General features: G+C 39.1%; 1 protein-coding gene across 13 annotated transcripts in view; it reads left to right on the forward strand.

Annotated features, from left to right (window-relative positions):
• LOC111932137 (uncharacterized) overlaps positions 1-16,377 on the forward strand; it is a 73,591-nt gene that overhangs the window by 6,092 nt on the left and 51,122 nt on the right. For 3 of the 13 annotated variants that reach the window (XR_015285603.1, XM_086884638.1, XM_086884641.1), the window contains one exon: positions 2,085-4,681. The exons of 9 other annotated variants lie outside the window; for them this stretch is intronic. Coding sequence is in view for 1 of the 4 variants with exons in the window: in XM_086884638.1 (XP_086740764.1) it covers positions 2,085-2,174 (90 nt within the window). In the remaining 3 variants the exon portion in view is untranslated. Of the gene's footprint in view, positions 1-2,084; positions 4,682-16,377 lie in introns of those variants that run through there. One more of the 13 variants, XR_015285586.1, reaches the window with a different exon arrangement.

Consider the following 16,377-nt stretch of genomic DNA (forward strand, 5'->3'; position numbering starts at 1 on the left):
TCTCAGGGTCTTTATGTTTAAGAGCAGTTGATGCACAGGGCAGGGTAAGTGTCTGGTTCTGGGCTAAGGTGCACTTAATAGCATTCAGAGAAGAGTGAGCATAGTCCCCTAACCCTTTACCAAGAGGCAAAAGTGCAGTCTGGGTATTTGGGGTGTAGCCATGTTCAAACGTGTTACGCAAGCCAGTCTGCTTAGCCTTGTCCTTATCTATCTTGTGTTCGGAGTGGGGAAACAGCACGCTGGGGAAAGGTCTCTTCCCTCCATGAAACTCCCTTGCATGTAATAGAAAACAGTCGAGAAGCTGGGAAAATTCTAACAGTCCTGCTGAAGAACAAAAAAGGGAGATGAGAGAAAATAGGGACTTGAGCAAAGGAGTGAGGAAAATCTGATAATTTTGAGTGGGACAATTCACTCTCTGTGTGCTTTTAAGCAGTGTCACAGGTGACTTTAGATACAGATCTCCTTAGGTGCATTTACCCTAAAGTTTGTTTTTATCTTTTGCTGATTTGGGAATATTAAGTACTATTCACACTTTACTACAAAACAAAAAATTAGACTTCTTTATTGTTCTAAGTATTTTATTCCAGTTTGTTGAACATGAATTTCCCAGTGGCTTGAGTCACATGCTGCTCTACAGACTGCTTGTAGTAAATTCCCCAGCATAAACAGGAGTGGTCTGAAATTACAGAGTGGTCTCTTAGAATGAAACTTCTTTCATGTCATGTTTCATCCTTCACAAAGTTAGTTACTCAAGTGATACTTTACAAAGTCAAAATAGATTATTTTTTTCTTTAATGCTACAAGTTTGGTTAGGTTTATAAGACAATAAAAGTGAAGTAAGCCTATCTGTGAATGAAGCCCTGAGAATATTGTGTTTCATCTGTTACCTCTATTTTAATAAGTCTAGGCTCATTCTTCACTTTGCTTTAGGAATATTAAATAATGTCACAGTTTTTCCTTTGAGAGGTTGCCAAGCTATTACAGAGCCTCCATGGTGTTCCATTGGAATTAATTGTGCTTAGAAGTCATGAAAATGGAGTTGTGTATCCTTAAGCCAGATGTTTGTGTCATGTTTGCAGTAATACACAGAAATTATAGTATGTATTTGATAGTGTGAATTTCCCCACATCATTAAATTTTTGTTCTAAGGAATCATCTCATTTTGCCAAAATATGCTAATTAAGTTTTCAAAGATGTTTTTTAATTTTTTTTTTAGTATTTGGGTAACTAACTGCAGCCAAGTTAATCTCAGGATAAATTTATTTATTTATAGAAGAAAACACATAGACATTCAATTTACTCATTTTTTTTATCTGCCAGAGAGTTCTTGACATTAAATAAAAGTCTAATAGTTTCTGTTTGCATCTGAACATAAAATTATGTATAATTGCATGCCAGCCTTAACATATATGAAAATTAAGTGGAAGAATTCAGTGCTCATTGCTTAAGTTTTCCATCTGTGACATCATGCATGTGTATCATAAGAATCCTTAATTATATGATCACTTTTTTGATGCATGAACCTTCAGTTTGAGAGGGAAGCTTCTCACTGAATTAAAAAACCAGAAAAGTTATTTCTCTATATCTGCATGATGTTAAGTGTGTATCTGAATGCAGGGTTTTTTTTTTTTTTCACTTTCCCTGCAGGCTTTTCTGGAGTAATCATTAGGAGAGTATCTAAATGCTTATACTAATGAGTTCCCAAAATTCTGAATTAGTAGCGTTATCATCACTGTGTTGCTGAGACAGCTAAGGCATACAGGGATCCAATGAAAGAATGGCTGCTAAATTGGGTTGGTTTACATTTAATCAAAACACAGTTTCACTGAATATAATGTACAGGTTATTTGAGGGTAGGGGTTGTTCAGCTGTAGGAGTGATAGCCGTAATTTTGGAGTTGTGTTAAATTCAGCGACAGGCTTTTTCTTGAACTTTTGGGTACATGCTGTGGTCCTGTCTGCATTATTAGGGCTTTTCCTGGTGCAGCGTTACTGGAATGCTCTGTTCCTCAGAGCATTTGAACTGCTGAGAAGGCTGTATGCATACGGTAGATTCTCCTTGATATTTCTGCGTTTATTTTCCAGCAGCTTGAATTTGGAACTCAGAAAATGAGACGCACTTCGTTAGAGGCCACCAGTTCGATACAAGAAACTCGCTGCTCTGTAAATCCCTGATAAAGACAGAAATAGCAGTGGAGTGTACCCAGCAGGATGCATTTGCGGTAGCCTCCCAACATCCCCTATCCCTCCCTCCCTGTGAGGCTGCTGCTGGCTTTTGGCGGGGCCTGGGTGCCAGAAGAGGGAGCACGGAACACAGCAGAGCCCCAGCCTGAATGTCCGTGCTGCTGCTTCAGGTAAAAAGAACTCTGCAAGGACCATCAGTCAAAGAATGGAACAGTTTCATTAACTAGCTGAATGGCATGGGAGAATTCCCAAAAGGTTACTTAGTTTGCTAATCTCTGCTTAAGAGGTTCTGGTGACTTCATTGCTAGCAAAGGCTTAGACTCAGAAGTACTGTCTTTTTAATTTTTATTTATTTGTTTAAGTTTTAAGAAAGGACTGACTGATGAATGGCTAGCATTTATAATGTTGAAGAGTTTTTTTGTTCCCACTTTAGTACTACTGGGCTTCAGTTAGGTCTGAGAAAGATAGAAGTGCTTTACACAGCTGTTCGCTTTATTTCTCCTTATCTCCTCCACATCTCATTGTCACAAAATGTGTGAGACATGTCTTGTGATTAGAACACCAAGGGCTAGTCTGTCATCTTATGCCTCTTGAGGGGAGGGGAAAGCACAAAAAAACCTTAAGAAAACCCCAAACAAACACAAAACACAAAAAAACAAATAAATATTACCACCCCAAACCTATAGTTTGGGAGAGGGAAGTTTCCAATTCCAGTATGTATCTTCATAAGCACAGTTACTTAGTAGAATAAAGAGGTTTCTGGCTTGAATTCAATAATACTGTTCTGTAAAAAAAACTTTCTATTAAATACTCAACTGGGTATTTGGATGATATACTGAACATCTGTTGTAATGAAGAGTCTCCAAAGGTCTACTTTTTGGTGCTCTTCTGGTTCTGGGGAAGAGGCAGAAAGAAAAACTTGCTTTTTGTTTATTGTTCTGTTTTTAATGGCCAGTTGTGGTTCCTAAGTATAGAGGTCAGACTTTTATATGCTGGCTATATTAGAACTGATTTTTATATGCCTGCAACTGGTTCGGTGCTGGCTGGAGAGAAGCAGGCACTTCTCAAACAAACTATTGAAGCAGCTTCAATGTTCTTCATCTTTTCATGGAAAGTGAGGGGATGTGATGTTAGCAAATTTTGAAGGAAAAATTGTCAGGCAGGATTTTATATGGCTTTTTAGGTAGCTCAGTACATCTTCCTCTGCCTTAGTACATGACAAAACTCCACCACAAAACATATGCTGTGCAGTCACCAGCCTTTTATAAAGCTGTCATGCACATTGAAACACTGCAGCTTTCTAGGTGTTTTGAAAGTGGGTGTCCTGTCTGATGGAGTTTTGTCCATTGCCACACCAGAGTATTGTGCACTGGATGTTAGGAACAAATTTTAAAATTGGCTGAAGCAAAGCCACTGATCACCTAATTGGGTTGTTATTGCCTTAGTAAAGATTGCTGATCTTTTATATGGAGTAGCTGTAAATACTAACACCCACAGCTTTGTAAATGTAAATAAAGTTATAGGAAGTTTAGCATTTGGAAAGGAAGTAGTAAAGAGGCTTGTGCAGGAGCCTGGGTGTGTCAGGAGGAGAGGCCACTGCAGGCCAGCTATCTTGGGTGGCACGTTTGGAGCACAAACTATCAAATGCAGCACTGTACCAGCCTCACTTGTGCTCTGTTCTTTGTGTTGGTGCCCCACCTATTAGCCAGAGAACAGGAGCTCTTTAAGTCACAGCTCCCAGCATTACTTCTAAGACCTGAACTCAACTACCTAAAAGGGGTTTGTATATACGCGTAGATCTGTTGGATCTGGAGTCCAGGAGTTGAGCATCATTTCTTTGAAAATGTTGGATCATCTCTTAAAACTGGTATACTGGTATTCTGGGTAATGTCTTTTGGATGTTTAAAAATAGTCAGGATTTAAGTAGTGATTAAACATGTTGCTTTATCATCCTTCATTCATGTCAAAATTAAATGGACAAAACTGTAGCCAAGTCACTACTCAAAGATGGTAAGTAAAGATACTTGCAAAGAAACTCACCTGTTGAATTTGCAGTGTTGCCAATTTACTTTTAGTATGGGTTTACTGCTTTAAAGTACTTTGTATCTTGATTTCTAAAAAGTGAGTTTTCAGCATTTTTGTAAAGGTGGAAGAGAGAAATAGATTATTAACATTTTTTGGTCTAAGATACAAAGTGCAGTTTGAATGTATATTTGTAGTGTATGATCCCAAAGTTTAGTCATACTAAACTCTTTCTCATATGCTCCATGATGAACCACTTAGACGAGAAATAAAGGTGTTTGGAGAGGAGATGGGAGAATTGTAAGCAGACAGCATTTGTGTTACTCCTTTGCACATCAGTCACTTCTGAAAGTACACTGTAATTTCAGTAGAATTTAGCAGTGTTTTGCACATTGTTATATTGGTTTAAAAGCATTTTATATTTTGCAGTTGTTATTTAACTTACAGACATGAACAATAAAGTTTTGTTGTTTGAACTTCTGCCTAATTGTAATGAAAGGATAAGTACAAGCTCTGCAAACAGATTTTATTGAAGTATGAAAACAGACCCAGCAGTTTACACAATCTACAGAAATGACATGTCATTACCACAAACTGGCTACTACAGGAAGTAACTCTTGAATTGTGTGCCAGATTATGTATTAACTTAAGACTGCATACATGAAATTATTTGGGGACAAATACTCCATGTTCTTTCAGACCCCCTCAAAACCTCTGGGAAAAAATCTTAACAGACAACTCCTAACTCTTTTATTGGACAAGTTTTGATATAAAAGCTCACATCTCCTCAAAATATAGAATGCAGTGTAAGTAAGGAGGCAGTTGTTTCATGGGATCACCTTTGAGACATGAAAATATGTGTGCGCAGTATCCACATCTCTTGACAACATGGGTCTCTCATGGTGCTGTTTCCTTACAGGAACAACTGAGATTTTGGATAAATCCCAGATGCTGAAAACCTGCAGGTTAATAATTTAGATAATGATGTCGCCAACCTATGCAGTAGTTGAAATGCCAAACTAGTAGCTCATGAATTTGTAGCATTTGTAGTCTGAGTAGCTAGCTTCTGAATGTTAGTGATAGCTTTGTCCTCTAGCAGTGTGGCTTTCTACAGTTATGCACTAAATACTCAAAACTGAGTGATTCCAAGTTCTGGAACCACTCCTAGTAGTTAGGTAACAACAAGTTGTTCAGCAATTTCTTAATAGCTTAAACTAGGTGCTGCCTCCAAAAGGAAACACATCATACATCTTTGTCCTCTTCTTTCTTCCTTCTTCTTGGCATTAGCATTTCCCACACTGTTTGCAACATTGATAAACATTAATTCAGCTAAAAATTTGCAGGACAAAAAATTGTCTTTTAAATGAACTTGCTACCACTGTGTGAAGGGCAGCATCAGTGCAAGAGAATGTAGAACTAAGAATCAGAGAAAGATAGGACTCCTCCTTCCTGTAGTCCTCCTTCAAAGGCTCCAGCATCCACACTATTCAGATAGCAACAGCAGGACAGAACATTGTCCCCCTTGTTATCGCTGGTGAGGGAGTAGAAGAAATGTGAAGGCAGTTAGGTGCTGCTAGCACTTCCTTGTTGCTCTTTAAAAGGATGATAAATTGGTGGCTCTTTTGATAAATATTTCCTCTAGTTTGGTTAGCCCAGTTGTCACAGGCATTTTGAAAGGAGTGCACCTGGCCGAATTGTTAACTGTGCTCTTATTTCTTTTTCAGGGGAGGTGGGGTACAACTGTTATCTTGTGGTGTTTTTAGGGAAACAGAAATAGAAAACTAACTTTCACTTTATATGCAGCATGTCCGTGTGGGATGGACACAGATGATACAAAAATGAGTTAGAAGGGCTTTTTGGCTGTTTTATTTTCCTTCTGTTGCCAGCTTTCAGTCTGTTTGCCCCCAGACTTTGCATTTCATCCAAAGACCTAAAATTTGGAATCTGCAGACCTTGGAGATGGAGGGAAGTTGAGCACAAAGAGAGCCTGCTGGATGTTTGTCCTGGTTTAGGGCAAATTTGGGAGAAAACCTCCAAATGTGGTCCTTCCAGAAAGCAAATTCAAGTGGCCCCTCCCCCAGTTGGTTCGGGAAAAAGATTTCCTTGGAGAAAAGTGGAAAAAACTGTTTATTTAACAGAAATTGAATAATATTAAACAGTAAAATTTTTCGCCTTTCGAAAAGATGGCAAATCCAGTAAAATCCTTTTGGTGGGGTGTAGCTTGGCTCACTTGGTCTCTTACCAGTCCCTCCAGCACTGGAAAGTGCCGAGGCCCAGCCCCTGGTGGGCCACAGGTGTGGGCTCCCAGCATTTTTCTGGGTTTTCTGTCCAGAGCAGGTTTGAACAGATCCAAGAAAAAAGGAAAAAAAAACCAGTCTGGGGAACTTCTCTGCCTCAGCTAGCTAAATAACTAAAAGGAGAGCTCTGTCTTGCTGTCTGTCTGTGCTGCAGACAGCACAGTCCAGAGTAGCACGCAGGGGAGTGAGTGCTGCTTCTGAACATAAACTGCGGCTTCTTCTTTTCCCCCCTTCCCTCTCAGAACCAGTCCTAAAGGTGCAGAAATTAATATGTAACATAAATAGAACAGGCGATTGGGGATACAAGCTAGCCCAGCTGTTGTGCTTCACATGCAACTGAGAAACACTTTATAAAGTTATAAAGCACTTGCTGTTACAATAGAATTTTTCTCTCGGTTTACTTCAGTCTTCTTCTAAACCAGGCCCTAGCTCCACATTTCATTTAAAATAAAAGGAGCCAGGTGCTTCAGAGCAGCCAAGACTGAATTGGGAGGGCAGCATCACATTTTTTTTTAACTGTAGCCATTGATGTTTCACATACAGTTAACATCCATTAAAGTTTTTCATTTCATTTAAAATCCTTCAAATCCTTTTTATCTTTTTTCTAAATAGCTAATCAAAGTTTTACTTGTTTTAAATGGTAGGAAAAAATCAGGAACAGCTAATTTTTAAAAATGGAGATAGTAAACGTGACTCTTCAACTGACACCAAACTTAGTTTTCACACAGAGTGTTTTCCTATTTCAAGAGAACTTCCCTGTAATCTAAAAACATACCTTAACTGCATATTTGTGAAATCTCCAACTTCATTATGGGATTTTTAATGTATAAAGTTGTGCATGGAGGTAACTGCAAGTGCTTGGTTTAAGAGTGTAAATGCTTCCTAGTGGAGACTCTGTTACCTTCAGGACTGACAAGTTCTCATTACTCGAGCTCAGAGACTTTTCTCCTTTTTTGTGTAGGATATGATTCAAGTAGCACCCCACACAAGTTTCTCTTGGGGACAGTGCTGAGGTGAGTGAGTATCAGAAAGGGAGAGAGTTGTTTTCTGTTTAATAGACATTCAAGATGTGGATGTGACTTCACAAGTTTTCTCCAAAGTCAGCTTTTCATTCAGCATGGCTTAATGATCTTGTCATCTCCTGTGCACACCAGGAGCCTTAACTGCTCAGAAGGTCACGTATTTCAGATATATGTTCAATTCATCATTATTTTAGAACAAGAAGAGTTCAGGAGTTTGAGCAGCAGAATTACAGACTTGTAGAGTTATGAAGACATCATTAAATTCAGAATTATATGGCCATATTAAATAGCAGGAGTTGTGAACTGACAAAACTCTTCATTGCTGAATCAATATGCGGCCATTCTCCTCAGGAATCTTCCCTCAAGGAAGCAGATCTAATCTTCACTATGTCAAGACTTCTTGGGTACATGAAATCATAAAGGAAGATCATTGGCAAGTGAAATATGGCAACAGGGATTCATATCCAGTACTGTTGCACCTGGTAAAAGCTTACATGAAGCGACTGCAAACATGCCAGCTTTGGCACTGGTGAGTCTTAGTGTGCTGTGTGTTCCTTGGACACTGCTGAGTGGATAGGACTCAACATGAGTAGTGCTGCTCTGCGAGCTAGCACCAACACCCTGAGAATGTCCCCTTAGTCTCCTTGTCCACTCCTAGCCTCAGTAGAGGTGATGAAGATAGCACCTGTCACAAGAGGCCTTGGCACCACGTTTCTAACCTCCTTATGACTTGTATCCTGGGGATATGTTACTAGCCCTTTGCATCAGAGCCACAGTATTCCTCAGCTCTACAGCTGTGCTAAAGGAGCCTTCTACCCAAGATTCTCTGTGGCAGGTGATAAGGATATTCAGTTTTTGAAGGTGAAGTGAGATCTCTGCTGTCAAAACAGTGAAAGTGCAACTCCTCGTTCTATGGAACACCAGGTTCCAAACATGTTGGCACTTGAAGCATGGATTAAGTACAGAAAATTCAATGACAATTTCCTGACATAGGTGATTGGTGAGGTAACTAGAGGAGATGCCCTGGCTGGATTTATTACTCATGAACAATCTGTCTGAGGGTGTAGAAGGGAGCTTTGGCTACAGCTCTGAGTTTGTATAGTTTAAAATCCTGAGATAAACAAGAAAAACAATAAAATTGCCAGTTTTGGCTTCCAAAGGACCAATTTCAACTTGTTTGGGAATCTGCTGGACAGGATCACATGAGAGGCAGTCAGTTGCCCTGGCACAGCTAGTTGACCTTCAAGAACAACCTTCTCAAAACACAGAACTGCTCCCTTCTAAGTCAAGAAAGGTAAGCAAAGGTGGTGCAAGGCCAGTATGGATGAACAGAACATTTCAGACTGCAAATACGAAATCTAGCCAATGGCAGTGTGAGTGTGCTGCCCATCAACTTTGCTGTGGTGACTGGAGAGGTCCGTGATGGACAGAAGAGGCAAATGTCATACCCATCTTCAAGAAGGCTGAGAAAGAGGATCCAGGGAGCTACAAGCTAAGAACTCTAACCTCAGTCTTCTGAAACATTTTTCCTCCTGGAAACCATTTCTGAGCTCATGAATGGCAAGAAGGTGATTAAAAATAGACAGCATGAATTTACCATGGGCAGATTGCCCCAGATGAACCTGACTGATTGATCGTTGTGAGGTGGACTGATTGTGTGGATGCAGGAAGAGTAGTGGATGTTGTACCTTTAGCAGAGCTTTTCCCAAGGTCATTGATAGTATCCTACCAGTCAAAGTACTGAGATATGGACTGGAAAAGCAGATTATAAGGTGGATGGAAAATTGGTTGAAATTCCAGGCCAGACATGTTGTGATTGGCAGTACAAAGTCCATCCCACAGCTGGTTGCTAGTGGCAGTCCTCCTCAGGGACAGATTCTGGAGTAAATGCAGTTTGATGTCTTCACTGCTAATGATCAGATCTAATGGGAGAGCTTGCACCATCAGCAGATTCATGGGTAATACCAGCCTTTAGGAAAGGAGTTCCTATGCCAGAGGGCAAGGCTGTTGATCAGAGGGACCAAGACAGGCTGGAGGAACGCATTTCCAGAGTCTCACCAAGCTCAGCAAAGACAGGTGAGAAGTCTTGCACATGCTGGAGATGAACTGACTGAAGAGCAGCTTTGTAGAAAGGGTTCTATAGTACTGGTGGACACAATGAGCACAAGTTGGCAGTTGGGGCAAACGAGGTCAGCTTCATCCCACATAGTTTTAGCACACTGTAACCTGCAGGGAAATAATTTTTCCCTCCCTCTGGTTCTTGTGAGACTGCTTCTGGAGTACTGTTTTTGGTGCTCAGCACAAGAGACTGATGCATGGTTTTGAATGGAGCAGTGCCACTAAGATTGCACAGGCTGAAGTATGTGAGTGTGACGGGGTGAATATAGGAAAGAGATCCAAACTCTTCTTGGAGATGTATGGTGACAGGGGAAGAGCTAATGGATACAGGCTGCAATACAGGAAATTCTGCCTGTAAGGAAACACATTTTCACTGCTAATATAATCAAATGCTGGAATGGACTTTCAGTCAATATTGTGGAATCTCAGTCCTCAAAGAAATTCAAAACCTAACTGAGCAAGATGCTTTAGTTGAAGATGCTTTGAATGAGAAATTGAACTAGCAGACCTCCAGGGATCACATTCAACCTGTCCATCAGAGAAGAGGAGCAAAGACCAGTAAATGGCAGTAATTTACCACTGCAGACCTGCTTGAACCCTTATTGTCAGAGAGCTCTAGTGCCAAAGATGAGGCAACTACACATTTCAGCACTGAAAGATGGCAGCTGAGTTTTCATTTGAGAACTGCAAGTTACAATGAAGAACCCTTAGGTCTGAATATCTTTTTGAATCTAGTTCTTAATAGTCAAAAAAGAATGGATGTGTTTTCAAGGAGTGCAGGCTTTTCTCCTGAAAACATGAAAGGCGAAAGAGGGTGATTGATCAGGATTGCTTTGAAGTAGATTTTCTTTCCTGTTGTCCTAAGATCAGATTGGAAGTTGTAGGAAGTGGCAGATGTTTTGGAGTGGCCCTATTTTCAGGACTTTAAATTGTTGTTTTCCTTTGTGAGTTTACTATCTGCTGAGAGTTAATGCATACTTGTAGCTAGTGTACGTGATTGCATTTGGCACCTATTTGGAGCTAGATGATAGTTGTCTTCTAACTGGTGCTAATTTCCATTTTCAGACAGTCTGCTTAACTTCAGCTTTAGCAAAACTGTATGTGAAGGTGATGTTGCTACACTCTGTTGTGCAGGGCTGTAAATGTAGGTATGCATTACAAGAATAATTGTATATGAAAATGAAAAGCTAATATACATTAGTGTTTTGTTAAAAAGTATGCACATTTTACACATAGTGCTTGGGAAAAAAGTCATCTCTTCATGACTGATCGAATTCTATGCATTTTATAAGAAAACTTTTTGTGCCACTAAAAATTAATAAACATGACACATACTTAAATGGAATAGATGGTTTTTTTCTTCTTCTAGTGTAATCATTCACAGTTTTGTAGCAACTTCCACAGGTATAGGTAACAGGACAAATACAAGTGAGTGGATAATTGTAATCCTTATATTTAAGAAAAAAAAATCCTTCTTATTTTTAACTTTTGGTAAATTGAAAATGTTTCTTGTATTTTGTCTTAAGTACAGCATTTCATCATGAGTTTGATAATGCCTTTCTCTCTCTCTGTGATAAAACAGTTAGAATATAGACCTTCTTCCTTTTCTCAGTGGTATGTTAACAAATCAACATGCTGTCTTGTATTTTATTAGAATTATGGAGAAGGGGAAACGAGATTTGCCAAATGGGAAAGGAAAAATATTTATCAGATTTCAACCCTTAGATTAAATTATAACATGCTCTGTAAGAAAAATTATGTGGTTCTTTAATTTTGTTTTAGAAGAGGTTCTATGATCCAAAAACCATGCCATATTCAGTGCATATACTAAAAGCATCGCTTGCAGGCTGGTCACAAGAATATGGTTCTATAAAAAAAAAGTTGTCACTTATAAGTCTTTTTCCCTGTAGTTAAGAAAATTTATATTTGAATAGCTTTGAAATTTCAAGATAGGAATCTTTTTATAAGCGATAGTTTAAAGCCTATGATATAATCTGAAAAATATCAAACATGTGATCTTCCTAATGTGCCAGGACTTTGATTACATAAAAATACTTTATTGGTTCTTAGTGAATATTCATGAATGGTGTGTATATGGTTGGTATGCATATGCACAGTGTAAAACAACATAAAAATACAATTTTATACTTATGGAGGATTTAAAAAATAAATCATTCCTTTCTACCCCTATTTTTCACCTGATTTTTAATTAATGCCTATTTATTGACTATCTATTTTATCTCAGTATAATTTCTGCTGTGGTGATGTCTCTGTAGAATCATTGATATTTCCTCTAAAATGAGAACTGGAAGACAGTCTATATTAGCTATTAGTTTACTTGATGATGTCCTGGAATATCCCTAGCCTTCAGTTAAACTCATTGAATTTCTCTCCTGTTTTAGAGTGTGTAGAGGCAGCTGTTAGGCCTGAAGTCATGGTCAATGGGAATCTAGTCAAAACAGTCAATATTATCCATAAAGTGAGTCAACTCATTTTAAATCAGACATCTACTTTTAGTCAGATGAATCACTCTCTAAACTTCATTGATGTAGGTGTGTCAAGGTGGATGAGATGGATCCCACCCTCACATTCCCTTGGTATTTCTCCTCACTTGTTTGAGAGTGAATTGAAGCACTTAAAAAGAAGTTTGCAGTGTGGTTTGCATTGCATTTGCGACAACAACTCTCAGCCTTGCTGAGTTAGCTGTAAGTTACCAGCTTGGTAATGCCAGCTGTGTATGGGGACTCTACTGTGTATGAACTGGTCATGGTCGATACATGAGTCAGTGGTGCATTCAGCATTTAAATGCAGTAAGTGCCTTCAGTGTTCTTACTGAAAAATGGCTTTAATGAGAGCCATATTTACACTTTAGCAAGCTTGCTTTTCAAATAGCTCCAGAACTTTTAGATTAAGTTGGCTGACAGATTCTAAACAATTTTCCAAGTGTTGTACCAAATTCATATTGGGTACAAATTCTGACTGCATGTCATTATATAATGCATGTTAAGTTCTGTCAGTGAATTTATTTACTGGCATGTGAACGGAGGAACAACCTCATCTTCTTATTCTGGACCTCCTACTACTATGCCCCTTCTCAGGAACAGAGAGAAACTTGAAAAGATTGGGCTGAAGCTGCAAACATGCTTTAGATAAAGGAGAGAGAAGAAAGGTAAGTCAGATGAATCAACATGTACAGGAAAGGGGAAAATGACCCTGAACTTTTCAGCCGTGTTGTTTTCTCCAAACATTGTGTATCTCTCGTCTCAATTGGGTTGTTTGTGTAATGCCCAATCCCACATTTTCCTTAGCATGTTGTTGGCAGGTGGGTAAAAATGACAGAAGAGTGGATGGCCCAAAGCAGTGGCAATCAGTTGTAGGTCCTTATAGCAACCACTAATACCATGTTTTGGCACAGGTGGAGTGGCTCTTGAAGGCAGATGAAGATTAGAGAATAAATTAGCAGAAGCATTAAAAGTAAGGAGTTGATATCCTGTTTGGTTGTCTGGTTTGTTTTTTTTTTTAATCGTCTCAAGTAAATTGGGATGGTAACTGCTCTTTCCTCTGGAGTTGTGTCAACAAGCACGTCATGATAGGAATGCTTCCACCCACATTTACTGTATGGCTGAAATGCTGGAGACAGGTTGTTCCTCTGCTCTGCATCACACTGCGTAATTCTGGATGCCCTTTGCCTGGAGGAAGTCACAGCCCAGCTCAAGGTTCAGAGGCTTCCTTTGCAGTGTGGGAGGAGAAGTGGGAGTGGATTTCACAGAAACCTCTGATCAGGAAGGTGCCCAAGCAAGCTAGTGGGGAATGGCTGCATTCCAAGGGAGTTTCCTACTTGCTGTGCCACTGGGGCATGCTGAGTAGCGTATCCCGGCCTGTGCCAAGGGCTCTTGTCTTCAGCTGCCTTTTTCCAAGCTCTTGATGAAGGGGTTGTGCTTCAGCCTGCAGGTGAGGCAGGGTGGGAGCTTCCTGTAATGGGAATCTCATTTAGGCTTAAGAGGTGAGCTAGCAGATTTCAAGGGCTTTCAAGATAATAAAGCTAAGATTCCTTGCCTTGTGGCAAAAGTTTAGGTTCATAGAAATATAAGTAACTACCAGTGCCTCACTGGAGATGGTGAAGTTCTGCAGTACCTATGAACCTTCCAAGACCTGATGCCAAGTAGTAAAAATGTATCTCTACCTTGTTCCAAGTTCACATGTTAAAGGAGGTCGTGCACTTTCAGGAATATTTTTTCACTGCATGAATTCAGTGGGCTAGTTTTGCACCTGTAAGAAGCTGGTGTGCCACTTGCCTTTTCCCTGGTCTTCAGTTAATTATAATTTGAAAAACCTTGTTTTACAGTGTCCTTAAAATGGGCTTTATACTAAGTAAACATTACACCCTGTTCACATGGCCACATCCAGTAAAACCCAAATACTGAAATTTCTGCAAATTCATCCCACATTTTATTTGCATTATTATATTGCATATTATATGCATTCAATGTATTTAAAGATTAAACAATGTTAAAACAATTTGTTACTGTGGTTTAAGCAAAACTTCATGGGTTCTTTGTCCACAATCTTGTCTACTTTAGAAATTTGCCCCATTCCCAGGAAGAGATTTGAAAGAAAGAAAAAAATGGTGTGAAATGTGAGCTTGCTTCTTTATTGTTGGTGTGTAAATATCTTTATGGAATTAATTTTATGAAGACAGAAGCTTGCTTACACCAAATAATTTTATGGGTAGAACAGAACTGTTATATGCATGGGAAGAAAAGGCATGCAAAGTGCCAGTGTTTCAAAAGTAAAGTCAAATTCAGATAGGATAGGTGTGTAAATTTTAAATAGTGTAACTACCCATTCTGTATCCATCTTCAAATAAGAACTTAAACATAAATATTACAGTCATTGAAAGTCACTGAAAGAGAGTCAGTGGTGTTTGTGTAGATGTGAGACCAAAGTCGGTAACCTATCTTGTCTACCTCTAGAAAGTTTGTTTCTATGGCCAGTCAAGACCTGTTAAAAGGAGAAAATTGTCATAGTGAACAAGCTCTGTTTTGCTGTGCTGTATGTGAGGTACCACACTTGTGCTAGCTGGGTGTGATGGAATAGCTCATAAGTAGTGTACTCTTCTCTCATGTGGCCAACTTCAGTGGTGAAGAAATGCATTTCTAATGAACAAATCTTGAGGCTGAGACACCTTTCTATCTTTTCCCACTGCTATGTATTTGTCTGCCACTGTCTCCTCAGATTCTGCCAGTCTGTTCTAATACCTGTCCCCGTGTCTTGCCCCAATTGTCCTAATTTAGTTTGTAAGGTTGTTCATCTGGACTTCTGTTCAATAGCTTTTTGTTTAGTAAAACCTTGACCTAGGCTCCAGTTGTTTTGCCAATCACTTGCAATTCCTCCAGTAACATCCCAGTCCTTCTCTATTTTTACATAGCCAAGACAAGCTGATTTTCTCTCTCACTATATATTTATCTCTTTCTGCCTGCTCCATTCTTCAGCCTGTTTTAGCAGCTTTGTCTCTGGTCTTGCTCTGATTTATTTGTCATGTCAGTCACTGCTTGTTGTGTAGAAAATATTTTCATGAGATTTTACATCTCTCTCATTTGATTTCCTGACTCCCACCCTTCACTGATCACATTATATACTGTATTTTAAGTGTCTTAACTCTGGCAAAGAAAAAAAGGGAGGCCATGTTAAGTACCTAATGCTGGATAGTTGGTGGCAGGAATAACCTACAAAGTTCCTCTATAATTGCTAGGAAAGAAAGTAGCTGCTTTTGAAGAGATGGTTCATAGTAGCAAGACGGCTTCTAGAAATTACAAGTGCATGTAGCTCTTAATATCAAAGTTATCAGACTAACTATAAGCAAATGTGACAATTCCTCAATAGATTGAAGCAGCTTCTTAAGGCTGCTATACTGTTCAAGTTTCATGGCATTTTTCCTGAAATCCCCACTATTCAATGTAACCTGAAATACCAAGCACATTTAAAAATAGTGATTATATAAAATGTTGTCTGCTACAGAAGTTTTTCAAATTAATGCAAATAAAAATAGCAGTACCCTCTTCCTTATTTATGACTGAAATCCTAGAGTCACAATCATAACTCTTAACAGTGGAATTGATCTCATCATTGGTGACACAAATATTCATTCCTTAGTCCTCCAGGAATGAATAAATATGCTGACCTTTTGTCTCACATAATGAATATCTGATGTAATCCTTGAGTGGCTCCACCTCTATACAACAGAATTTATTACTAAAACCGACTGTAAGAACAAAATAAATTACAGTATGTTGAATATTGGGATCCTGCTCTCCAAAGCATAGATATTTTTCTCTTGGGAGAAGAGTAGAGCAATTAAATGAGGGAGGACAGATAAGAAGAAAGGGAATAGATATTCTCATGTGCATGTCTCATTTAAAGCTTAAAAATGCTTTAATACAACAGGACATCTAAAATCTATACACCAAGATAGAGTGTAATAAGGCATTGTTTATATAGCTCATAACTGTTGAAAGGAAACCATGTAGTCTCTTTGAGAAGTAGGGCTTAGGAAATCATGCTGCTCACCAGAATAGCTGTTGAGGTGGGCTTCTGGTAGAGGCTGTTTTGTCAGAGTCAACAGAACTAGTTGTAAAATCACAGCTGAATCAGCTATTAAAACCTGCACCAGCTGGTTTTGGTCCAGTCGCTGTCACCTCCTGCTCCTTCCCCCATCTACTCCAGCTGTCATCCCAG

Source organism: Cyanistes caeruleus, chromosome 4 (assembly GCF_971803275.1).
Source record: "Cyanistes caeruleus chromosome 4, bCyaCae1.hap1.1, whole genome shotgun sequence".
Taxonomy (NCBI): Eukaryota; Metazoa; Chordata; class Aves; order Passeriformes; family Paridae; genus Cyanistes; species Cyanistes caeruleus.